General features: G+C 40.6%; 2 protein-coding genes across 2 annotated transcripts; one reads left to right on the forward strand and one right to left on the reverse strand.

Annotated features, from left to right (window-relative positions):
• Positions 1-1,398: 1,398 nt before the first annotated feature.
• Positions 1,399-3,309, forward strand: LOC136782055 (endocuticle structural glycoprotein SgAbd-4-like). Its single transcript, XM_066741208.1, has 2 exons — positions 1,399-1,548; positions 2,377-3,309. Exons 1-2 carry the CDS (start codon positions 1,414-1,416, stop codon positions 2,761-2,763), a joined length of 522 nt encoding a protein of 173 aa, XP_066597305.1. The 5' UTR covers positions 1,399-1,413; the 3' UTR covers positions 2,764-3,309.
• Positions 3,310-5,598: 2,289 nt separating this feature from the next.
• On the reverse strand, positions 5,599-9,490 carry LOC136782098 (endocuticle structural glycoprotein SgAbd-3-like). Its single transcript, XM_066741273.1, has 4 exons — positions 9,334-9,490; positions 7,164-7,300; positions 6,338-6,621; positions 5,599-6,200 (listed from the first exon to the last, which is right to left on the reverse strand). The coding sequence occupies exons 1-4, from the start codon at positions 9,349-9,351 to the stop codon at positions 6,196-6,198; spliced, it is 444 nt and encodes a 147-aa protein (XP_066597370.1). The 5' UTR covers positions 9,352-9,490; the 3' UTR covers positions 5,599-6,195.
• Between the last annotated feature and the right edge of the window lie 3,082 nt (positions 9,491-12,572).

Raw genomic sequence — 12,572 nt, forward strand, 5'->3', positions numbered from 1 at the left:
GCGGTGTGTTTCCCTCGCGAGAGAATTTATCACTCGTGTTCGATCTGTTCTTTAGAGTTTTTTTTATGAAAAAGAGGAAGCTCGTTTTTAAGGACGTTTCGAATACCTTGATAGAATTTTGTATATTCGAACCTAATTTTTTCTCGTTAATATTGCAGTTTGTAATTTTTATTTAATTTAGGTTGTATTGCTGACTTATAAAAATATTAATTCATTTTTTTTCTAGCAAAAATGGTCGAAACTCGTTAAAAATTAAAGTATAGTTAATCTTTAATAAGATTTTTTTTGAGAATTTTTCTCTCCACCGTTTATTGTTTACGAACGAATGAAAATTACAATTTATATAAACAGCGTTTTATGTAGAGAATGTTTGAAAAATCGAGCGTTTCGCCCAGGATTTTTTCATGAATGGCGTTGTGGGAAAATTTGACCAAAAAATAGTGTTTTGTGTCGTGGAATAGTGCGGGTGATTTAAATTTCAATGATTTCTAATTATTTTTGGATTTCTTACCAATGTCCTTAAAGCTGAGCTGTAAATCAACGTTGATAAAATACTTGGCAATTTAGCAGAATTCACAGCTTCGATCTAATCTATCATGTACATACATATATATACTACTCGAATGGTGAGTAATTACGGAGTCAGATCCCAAGTTTGCATTACGCGCAAACATCGATTGATCACGAAGATTCCAACAACAAACTTAAAATTCATATATATAGAACTATAATAGTACAACGAAACCTAAAGAAAAACGAATAAACAAAAAAATATGAACAAAAACCTGATAATTTCACCACGAATAAAACCAGGTTATCAACACTAAAAAAAAAATCCACAATATTCCACTATTATCTTCCAGCATTAAATCACAACACCACGCGATGCAGAGGTATTATTATACCGGAATAGAAAATTATGAAATAATGGAAAACCTGAACTATCAAAAATTTAACTGTCATTTCTCAAGCAGCGTGTCTGAATTTTTCAATATTTCATTGTAACAACCATCGACCGTACACACGTACACAAAGACAAAGGTAGTTTGGGCGAGGTGGAAAAAATAAAGAAGCAGGTTTTCCATCGGTATAGCATAAAGGGGGGGGGGGTGGTGAGGGGGCGTTTGTAGTTAAGGGAATTATATGACAATTGGGTAAGAACGTTTTAACGGGGACTCGATGACATTTAGCTTACTGTGACATGGTGATCCCCGTTAATGTACACAGCTCGTAGCTGTGCGGTTGTCTCTCGACACGCACACCGATGCACGTTTCGTACCATTACGCGTGCATCGCTCGTCTTCCACAAGGATCCCTCTCGGGCCAGTAACTAGTAGTAAGTACACGTACACAGCGTGCCCCTCTATTCTTAGTCCGAGTCGCTGCATGGGCCACGTGCATTTTCCACGACACATGGTGGCCATCGCTATTCACCTGAATTACACTGGTATTGGTAATGCCTCAAGGGGTATATATACTCAGAGCGCTGCGGGGCTTGATAAACACTTGCCCATCAGCTATTACTGCTGCAACATGTATACGTCATTGGTAAGCGTAATAATTAATCAAGAACGACATAGACGATTGTGTGCGCGATTCGAGCTTCCACTTGCAGTGTCTCTCTCTCTCTCTCTCTCTCTCTCTCTCTTCTGCAAAATCTGGATATTTTCTGTGAAACGAAACGTGGGGAGGGTGAGAGAGAAATTTTTGTGAGTGCCAACCGAGCCGGGGGCTTGATTCCGGGTAACACCCCCCCCCCCCCTTGCACATGCTCTGATTCTTGCTCGAGCTGCTCATCGATGTTTTTCTTTGATACGTGGGGTGGTATATATATATATATATGTATATACGTTTATTTCCTAAGAAACCTTATAGGTTTCGTTTATCTTTGTAATGGAACCACCAGGAGATATCTCGTTCTAACAGATTTATTGTTGAAGAGAATTTTTTTAGAGGTTTTTTTCTTTCCTTCGATTACCTGCTATGATCACTTTTATTGTATATATATATATATATACGAGAGTGTAATCGAATAGGAAGAGGAGCAGGTGCTTTTGTGAATTTATCGATAACGCATGGGAGGCACACAAAGTTCATCGGAATGATGCTTCCGGTTGTGCAATGAAACTCGCAAACTTGCAACTGTGCACTTAGTGTTCCGAATCGCGTGGATGATCCGAGCTATACCGTTACTACTGTGAAGTGACTGAACTAGTAACGGAGTGCTCCACTAACCTCGCGTATAAAGTTTTAACTGCACCCTCGAGGAATCGGGCGAGAATCGATACGCGAGCAGAGTAGCTTGGAAAAATCGATAAATCGTGTGTGTGAGTAGGTTGCCTTATTTTTTGATATAAAAAAACTTTTTTTTGACAGATTTTTCTCACGTTACTGGGGTGCGCCATGGCGGCGCCGGCGCCAGCGGACCAGACGCCGATCCCCATCATTAGCCAGAGTCAGGACGGCCCCAACCCGGACGGATCGTACAAGTGGTCCTACGAGACCGGAAATGGGATTAAGGCGGAGGAACAGGGGGAGGTTAAGAATCCTGATACGGAAAACGCGGCGATGAACGCCCAGGGCTCCTTCAGCTATGCCAGCGATGACGGCCAACAGATCTCGCTGACTTACGTGGCCGATGAGAATGGCTTCCAGCCCCAGGGTGCTCATCTGCCAACCACCCCGGAAATCCCCCCGCTCATTAAGAAGGCGCTCGAATGGATCGCTGCTCATCCTTCGAAAGAGGACGAGAACCAAGTTTAAGCCCCTGCCTGACGCTGCTCTGCTGCTGATCCCTTGCCAATCCGGCCCAGGGCCACCGATCTCCTTATTTATCTTCTCAAGCTTCTATATTTACTATTTTCTTTCTTTCCTTTTTTTTTTTTTTTTTTAGTATACACTTACTTGGAAAACTCCACTTTATTGCTGTAAATATTTATTGTTCCACGTATTTTCTATATTTACGTGCGTGTTTATTGTAGATTCTTGAGTATAATTCAGGGATTTCAATAAATGTTGTACACACGCACGTTTTTTTTTTTTTTTTTTATTCAAATTTTTGTCCATAGATTGTGCGTTCAAGGATATTTTTGTGGAATATAGGTAATCTTTGACGGAGAAAGTATGGATATTGTAGTTTTATATTTGGATTCTCCTGCAATATCGATCACGAAGCAATAAAGATGTTATCGAAAGAAATCACGATTAATTGTTGTAAATATTTATTGTTCACGTATGCTTTGTAGACGTGCGTGTTTATTGTCGATTCTTGAGTATAATTTAGAGATTTGAATAAATGTTACAAATGCATTTCTTTTTCTTGCTTTCTTCTCATTCAAATTTTCATCCACAGCTCATATATTTAAAAGTATTTACAATACATATATGCTATTGATAGAAAAAATATAGATATTATATATCTATTAATTCCCTTACGATATCGTTCACGAATAAATTAACATATTATTGAAAGCAATCTACATTTAATCTTCAAATATTTGTTGTTCTACGTATTCTTTACATATATATAAAAATTATTTACAATATATAATATATATCTCTAACACAAAAAAGGTATATATATATATATATATATATATATCAATGTTTGATTCCCTTACAATATCATTCACGAATCAACAAACACATTATTGAAAGCAATCTACATATAATAGCTCCAAATATTTATCGTTCTACGTATTCTTTGTTCAGGCGAATGTTTATTATAAATTTTGGAGTATAATGCAGTGCAATGATATATAAATCTCTCTCACTTTCTCTTTTGGAAATTTCATCCAGAACTAGTGCATTCAAGGGTATTTATGGAACATGGATGCCTTTGACACAGAGAAAGTATCGATATTCTATTTCAATATAATCTCCCTGCAATATCGTTCGTGAACCAATAAAGATATCATTGAAAGAAAAACCTTCGTTTACATTTGCTGTAAATATTTATTATTCCGCGTATTCTTTATTACCCGTCTGTTATGAATTCCGAAGCAAACTGCATCGAATAAATGTATATACAATATATACATCGACATCCCTTTCTTTCTTGTAATTATCATCCACAGCTCGTGTATTCACGAGCATTAATACAGTATAAACGCCTTTGACAGAGAAAGTACATAGATATTTTCAATTTCAATATAATCCCTATGCAATAACGTTTAACGAATCAATAAAGATATCATTGAAAGTGTTTATAATTAATCATGCATGATTATATAAGAGAGTTTTTCATTGTCGAAGATTTTCCGTTCCAGGCTCGTTAAAATCGACAGTGGCCAATCAGTCGATCGAAAAATTAAACACGTTTCTCTACATATATATATATATAATAACTACGCTTACGTAATTCGTGCATGTGTCGCGTGAAAACGTGTTGCACGGCTCTGGCAAAAATTTCTCTAGAAAATTAGATAGCGAGGATGTATACATATATATATATATATATATATATATTATATACAAGAGAGTCCACACTCGTGTTTAACGCTCATTGAGAAATTCTTTTTATCGCCTTTCAAGAAACAATAATTCTTTCTCCGGACTCTCTTCTATTTATAAGCAATGATGGATTCTCGCAGTCATTTTGACGCGGACGAATCGCCCAAGTGTCCGAGGACAATAAAGGAGACGAGAGCCAGGCATAGAAACGAGAGAGAGAGATGATGCTACGGGAAGAACTTTCGCGGACTCTCCTATTACGCAATCTCTCTCTTACCGCAATATGCTATCTCTGACCTCGATTTTTCTATTACCATATAGCACCTCCGCCCTGCGACTGCACACGCGTTGTACTTTATTTTATTTATCGCTTCCAAACGAATCAAACTCTTTCTCCAATTTCTGTATATATATATATATATATATATATATATATATATATATGACGAGACTGGACTGCCTGTAAGAGGCAAAATTCTGATAAACGCAAAATTTGATTGTTCCTCTTCGTGATTCATCGACAGCCCGCGCGATGAAGCGGTATTCATCAGACACACTCTCTCGAATAGACGTTTTAATTAGACAAGTTGACGAGTGAAAGGCAAGAAGCGTCACTCTTGTTACAAAACTCCTGACACAACAAGATTCCCCTGCTTCTCTTATCCTTCTAATTGATAATAGATATATACACTCCGTTTCCTGTTATCGGAACTGCGTTGCATCCGCAGCTACCGATCAATTTCTCACTCCGCTTCTCGTACAAACGATTTGAAATCCGAGATTCAAGGCTACCGAGTGTTCTTGGAAACTACTCAGCGACCTTCGACCTCTGTCACTCGACACTTCCGCCAGAGAAAATAATTAACGTGGAGATGAAAATTAAACCGCAATATCTTTCTTCTTGTTCAATTTCAAACATTTTATCCATCCACGGTTAGCAGCGATTAGATTGTAATTGTGGATAAAATGTGTTTTTTTCTCGTAGAGAGTATACGAGTGGATATATATGTAGATAGAATCGTGCGATTGGTCGACGCAGAATGTTCGATTTGAGGAGTTTTATCGATCCGCGGTTAGTCGCGATTAGATTATAATTGCGCAAAAGGTGTGCCAGCCGGAGAGACAGGCTCGCGAAGAACGAGAAAGTTTTTCAAGCAGTTTTTTTTTTATTTGCAGGCTGCACAATTAATTACATTCTGTTGGGGGCAAACTATAAATGAGAAAGGCTGGCTGGTTGTGGTAGGGCTGAGCGAATGGAGTACGTTACAAGTGCTGCAAGGTTTAAAAGTTGGGCAAAACGCGCCTCCTTTTTATTTATATACAAAATCACAAGTTAAAGTATCTACGTCGCCCTGGACGACGCGCTGCTGCGAGCAACACGGCACGATCCCTCCTAAACCGCTGACACCGTTGAACAGTGCACTTTTCTTTTTCTCTCGTTACGATTTTTCTCTCGCTTCGTCGTTTTTTTTCTTCTTCTTCTTCTTCTTCTTCCTATAATATTGCCGATGTCGCTGTTGGTGTTCACCTATCTAGATACGAGATTCGCCAAAGTATATACATATACATGTTGCGTATAATATATATATTTTGCTCTTATGCCTGTTTTTTCTGTTAAATCTTAGATTAATATACCACACTATGTTTATTTGTATTTTTATGGTTTGATCGGAAGCTCGGGTCGGTTCTGTCCATGGCAAGTTGGCTCGGAGTCAGGTCACGCTTGAAGTAAAGTTGTTCCGTTTAACCTGTGACAAGAAGCAGAAGAGGAAGAACAAGGACAATAATAATAATAATGAGAAAAAAGAAGAAAATTACGAGACACGCATCGCGATGAAGCGTGCTTATAATTTTCAAAGAAATGAAGGTAGGGTTGTTAACGAACCTCTAGGTGGAGGCCTCTGGCCCTGGCCACCATCGTCCTCCTCAGGATGAGCCGCGTTCCATTCCAGTGCTCTCTGGATCTCTGGTGGGATTGGAGGTGCCGTCGGGATGTGGGATCCCTGCACTTGGAAGCCATTCTCGTCGGCTATGTACGTTATGCTGACCTGTTGTCCATCTGGCGCCACGTACGAATCCGAACCTTGGGAGACAACCGCGGGCTCCCCACCGTCCACGTTTTTGGGCTGCCCAGACTCCTGATGGCTGATTCCATTGCTCGTCTCGAAGCTGCACATGTTTTGTCGTTAAACGATTGATATTTTTATTTAACGAAAGAGGGGAGGGGGGAGGGGGGTGGAAAATTAATTTTTTAAGTATAAAAAATGAACCTTCTTTGATATTTGAGTAAACATCTGACACGTTTCAACGTGTGGAAAGAAGAGAAAGCCTTTGAGTAACCCTATAATACCTACAGATGTACACATAACCTACCTGTTGTCTCTTCGTGGCATTGTACCTACTTGGCGTGGTACACGCTCGTCGTTTGGTTTGGGCTATTAGGCTTCTACATGACTACTAATAAGCGTCGCCGACAATCTTCCTTTCCATTCGCGTGAAACGGACTATTGATGAAAGCCTCGAAGCAATTAAGCGCAATTTGTTCGGTAATTATCGCCGAGTTAATTGGCTCATCAATGATGATAATTATAGTGGATATATAGTCGTGTTTTAATGACATATGACTGCCTATGATGGGGGTATAGGACTCTCTCTCTTTCACTCTCTTTCACTCTCTCCAACTCCCAAAGCTTGACAAGCCTACTACTCACTTGTTCACGTAATTTCCATCGAAATTCACTTCGAGCTGTTGGGACGTGATGACAGCATCCTTATCGGAACCGCCGGCGCCTGGTCGCTGGGGTGCGCTTAATGTTCCCGTGGCGCACAATACGACCGCCACCAACACCTGTAACAAACGTGCCTTAATTATTATTCTTATAATTCCGTAATCCCATAATTCGTGTGAGCGATAATGAAGCGAGCAACGATCTTGGTACGCTGCCAGATAAAGTGTAACACTAAACTGTATAGGTTAGGTGGGCTTGGGGGGATCTCACATAAATAGCGAGCTACCGAACCGAAGTAAATAAACAGAGGGCGCGTCGCGTCGTTCGTACGATTCACGCGACGCGCGTATCCGTCTTCATAAACACAACAGTACCCGTATATACGGGAAAGGAGGAGGAGGAGCGGAGGGGGGGGGGGGGGGGCTAACTAACGCACCACTTTCAATGGGATAAATACTAAATATATATCACTCGTATTAGATTTCCTTTAATTGTTCCAAAGAACACGGAATAAGCTCGTGATAATTGACACTCGATATACAGTGACTATATGATTGATGAAAATTTTCTCGCGGCCAACTTCAGGACTGTGTTGCATCCGAACGATCAGTATTGCAAAGGGAAGGTAAATAGGGTTTGGCCGCGGAGGCAAATACCATTGTCTAAGAAATCTCTGCCAATCCCAAACATAGCAGTCTATGAACCTTTTGGTTCGCTCAAATATTCATAGAATTCGTGAAAGTAACTCGAGTGCTGGTGTGGCTTTGCACGGTGCACGACTGCAAAGGGCAAGTAAGCAAATAAGATGATAATGCTCGTTGCAGTTACATCAGTCGCAAATGACATTATGAAATACAGCGTGCAAAACTGCTAATAAGAAGCAGGTCCAGAAACTTGCTTTTAATTTGAATCGTTGATGATATTTTTCTGACATTTGCACAAGAGAAACAGTCAATGTCAAGCCTCTTTTTAACGCCAAGGTTTCTATTTGTTCGACTGCTATAAAATGCTAATCGATCCATCGGTCATTACAGGATGCGCGTACAAACGAGAAAATGACAAAGTGCGCGTAGTTTCATAAGTATATTGCACGAGATGGAAAAGAAATTATCTTCCCGGTGTAATGATGGCGTATCCATCTAGCACCGGTTCCAAGTAACGTGTAATAAAGCAGACAGTTATGAAAGAAGGAAACACTGAGCGCGAGGCAACTTCATTCATAAGGTCAAATGTTCATCCAGGATGTAGCTATATCGATTGACGGACGTGCTATTTTGCTCCTTATTCTCACATCTCTTCGACTTATCGCACGGATTAATCTCGACGCTTGGTGCAAATAGTTATTGAAAAATTACACACGCTTTGCTGTACAATAATGGCGGGTAGGTCCGCGATAGAGAGGAGGCTGATTAGCAGCCGCGCGCTAATTATTCAAAACTTATTGAAAAAATGTGCGTGTGCGTGTCAAAGTATTTCTTACATCTTATTAAAGTAGCAGATTGCTCAATAAATGCCATTCCTCAAAGAAGACGCGTCAACGGTGACTAGTTTCGTGATGCAATTAAGAATTCATTATAAAGTCCATATTCTCAAATTTATGCTTTGTTGTCGTCCCGCATAAACTTGACGCTTTGTTTTTATGCCACGTTGTGCCAAGGACAAATTCGTTCCGATCGAGCTTTTCACTTGTTTCAGTCGACACACGGGTATACGTGTTTGTTATATACGACACGAGTAGAAATTTCGGAGGTTTACTGTATAAAGAAGCACGACGCAGGTTGTCAGTGTTCGTTTTACAATACGAAACGATAAATTAACTTGTACTTTACAATCACGGCAAAGTGGCAATAAAAGCAAGTAAAGACAAGTTCTATCAACTTCAAAATGCTATATTCTACGTAACATATAATTTAGTGCATTTATTTTAATCGAGTAGGTTTTACCCCCCATAAGAAACGTACATGAGAGATGAAATTATTTGAGGTTAGAATATAAGCGAGGCGCGAAAGCAGGGCGATACAATAGCGATAACTCGAGGAGCGAGAATGAGTTTGTCGACACACGAAATTGGCACTATCGAGAGTTTACAACGGTCGTTATCGTGTTAACGCTTGGCGTTATCAGTGGCGTGTCTCTGGCGTCGAGCACCTACCTTAATAGTGTACAACATAATCTCTCTCTCTGTCGCACGGATACCGAGGAGGAGAACTTGAGATGCAGATGGGTTGGTACTTGTGCTTCTTCGTTAGATGCTTCGCCTCTTTATATACACGACCGTAGTAACGTGGTACAGTGAAAGGGGTCATCCCTGCCTTCTTCACAATACACTTCTGTCCAGTGCATCTTCGGAAAAAACCACCTTTGTAAAACGAGAATAGAACTTTTACCCATTGCCTCGCTCGGCAATCCTCTATCTGCTGCAACTTGAACTGAACCCGGGCCTAAGCTGACCTTTATTTCGTTATTTTTCTTCTCTTGGTTTTATATATTCGTATAAGGACAAATCTTGACTGGAGGGGGGGGGGGGAAGGAGGGTAGCATTCGCCGTTTATTTTCCAATAGCGATCCTTCTCAGCCACGACATCTATGATAGACAGAAGGGTACCATCGAAGAGCGCGACGCAATGTCTAGGTCGCCCGAATTTCTCATTTTCTTCCGTTTTTCGCCGGATTTACATGTAAACGAGCTGTAATCCCTATGCATATTCATCCGAGTACGTAACGGGTGTGGCGTCTGTCCGTGGCACACGCTCGAGACAATAATTTTGCCTCGTTGCGCAATGTTTGGGCTCCTGTGCTGTAGCCTCTTCCGGTCGGTGAATTCTTTTCGCTATATACACAAAAGTGTACGTATGTATATAATAGATCCAATGGGAGAGAGCAGCTTGGGCGTGGCGCGAGAGAACAATGACACTCGCGAACGGTTAAAGGATTCAGTTTCAGGGTCTGGGTCGCTTAGGACTTTCGTTTGTTTACAATGTGCGTATATACTGTGGTCGTTTCCTCGAAACGCAAACGCCTGCAAGATTTATGGGTTCTCTAGAGACGTACTTTTCTCCTTAATTAGCTGGAAACTTGCGAAACGTCGCAAACCGAACGTCGCGTCGATTAATTGCCACTCGTACCATTAATATTAACTGATTATACCGAAAGGGCAGGTGCAAGCTCAGCTTTAATTTTGTTTACACGAGCTAAATGTACGGTCGGATCAAAACAACGATCTTCGACGTTTACAATGGCGTGTTTTCATCAATTATCTAACTTTCTTCATACAGTTCCTGCTTATTATTATTCATCGGTGCAATTATCCATGGCAGAGGCGAAAATCGAGTGAGGATACGAGCGTGAATCTATATAATTACTGCCACTTGGATAATAAGCGTAAATCGTTTCGCGTGAAAAATTACCGTGTCCGCGTCCTTCGAAACTGAGTCGTTCCCTCCAAAATACACGCGGACAATAATAATAAATCACGCGAGTATACGTAGATGCACGTATGTACGCGTTGTGTTTCAGGTGCGTAATGTCGGAAGCACTTACTAAATCACCTCGGCGGCTATAAATTCTAGATATAATCATATATAAATAGTTTGTAAGAAAAGAATAAAGGAAATGATAAGGTATTTTCTATATGAGAAGGAATTTCGATGAAACGTCCGCATCCGTTATTAATGTTCGCGTATTGAACGCGAAGACAACCTTTCTCGCGTAAGTTCCACGGCCATACAGCGACATTTGCACAACGTGTCATTCATGTGCCGGGCGCAAGATCGCGATTCGCGCGTGCAGCTTGCGGAATGCTCACCGGCGCGGCAGCACAGCTACCTCTTCCTCTCTATATATACATATATACACGCTATACAGACTCGGTTGAAACCAGAAGAGCGTTTCTTTGTAAAAAGCGGCGGTTCTTGGAAAATGAAGATATCCACTTGAAATATGCAACCTTCGCCGCGGCATTTTATAATAAATGTTCAACGCCATGTTTGCATGAATTTCACACAATGCCGGTATAAAAGCTCTCAAATATGTATAAAGTTTAACAATTCGTATATTAGAGTGTATGTACTTTGGAATAATTGTCGTGCAGATTACGAGGCGCAATTTGCATTCCAATGGGTGGAAGCATTTTCCAACTATGCCAGCAGCCTGGCTGCGGCGGTGGCGGCGGCTGTGGCAAGCATTGTGGGTAGATAGGCCGGCTACAGAGAGAGCGAGTGAGAGATAGATGGGTGGGGGTAGCGCTCCGATCCTGCTGCAGCCTGTTTGGTCGACGACGATGCAAAATGTGGCGAATGCCTACGGGTACGCGAGAGCAAAAAAGTGAAAAAAAAAAAAAAAGTGATAATTATCCATCGACAAATAATTATGAAACGCATTATTATCTTACAGTGTATCGAATATCTTCGAGAAACCATTCGATACGGGATGATCGGCGTTTAATAAACACGATCGAGTCTCGTATACGCACATCGATCGATTTTTTATTCCACGTCCTTAGAATAAATTATCGCCTTTTTTTCTTCTCCAGCGCTATTCATATATCTCCACGCGCTTAACGAGACCATTAATCTCCAGGAGGCGATTTCAAAATTCCGGAAAGAGTCTGGGTGATACCGCTCCTAGACAGAATCTACTATATTACAGATATACGTAAATGGTAAAAGTTAAAATTTGAAGCGATTTGTCTCGCGTCGTGGAAAATAAATTGTGTACGTCCCTGATCGAAAGCGGACTCGTGAAAATGGCTGCAAATATATACTTACACCGGCACACATGACGCATCGCGACTCGGAGAGACGAGTGCGTGGCACGCACAATCTCACAAGCTTCTTTATTTTTAAAACCACTCTTCGACTCGAGCAACTTTATTCGACAAGCTCTGGACATTTTATTTTGTATAGAGGGTAATCACGCTTATCACAAGTAAGCCCATGCGTGCATGGCGAAATTTGAATTATTGATATGGCTTTTGCAAAAATTGCGAAAAGATCAAACCTACCGGCGAGAAGCTGCAAAACTCGCTCCGCGATTTTTCAGCGATCGCAGGAAAATCCTCGGATAACTATTTACGGTAAGTAAAATACGGTTATCACTGTTAAATGTGCTTGACAACTTTTAATATCAAACGTCTAGTGCCGTTATGTAACGCCATCGATGTAATTATTCAATTTTAATACGTGGTACACGCGGTTTAACATATTTATGATATCTTTATGTAAATGGCGCATCTCCCTATATTGCAATGCCGCAAAAATCGCCAGGGATGCGCAATAATGACTTGTGCCTGCTTTTGTTACGATAAGTGTACTCCTGTGTGTATCAATAAAATGCTTTCTCTTCTGTCCAATTCTGGTAATTTTGCAATTTTTCCAAATCCACTCAATATTT

Source organism: Prorops nasuta, unplaced genomic scaffold, assembly GCF_024137725.1.
Source record: "Prorops nasuta isolate Cenicafe-Biocafe unplaced genomic scaffold, Cenicafe_Pnas_1.2 PNAS00002, whole genome shotgun sequence".
NCBI lineage: Eukaryota > Metazoa > Arthropoda > Insecta > Hymenoptera > Bethylidae > Prorops > Prorops nasuta.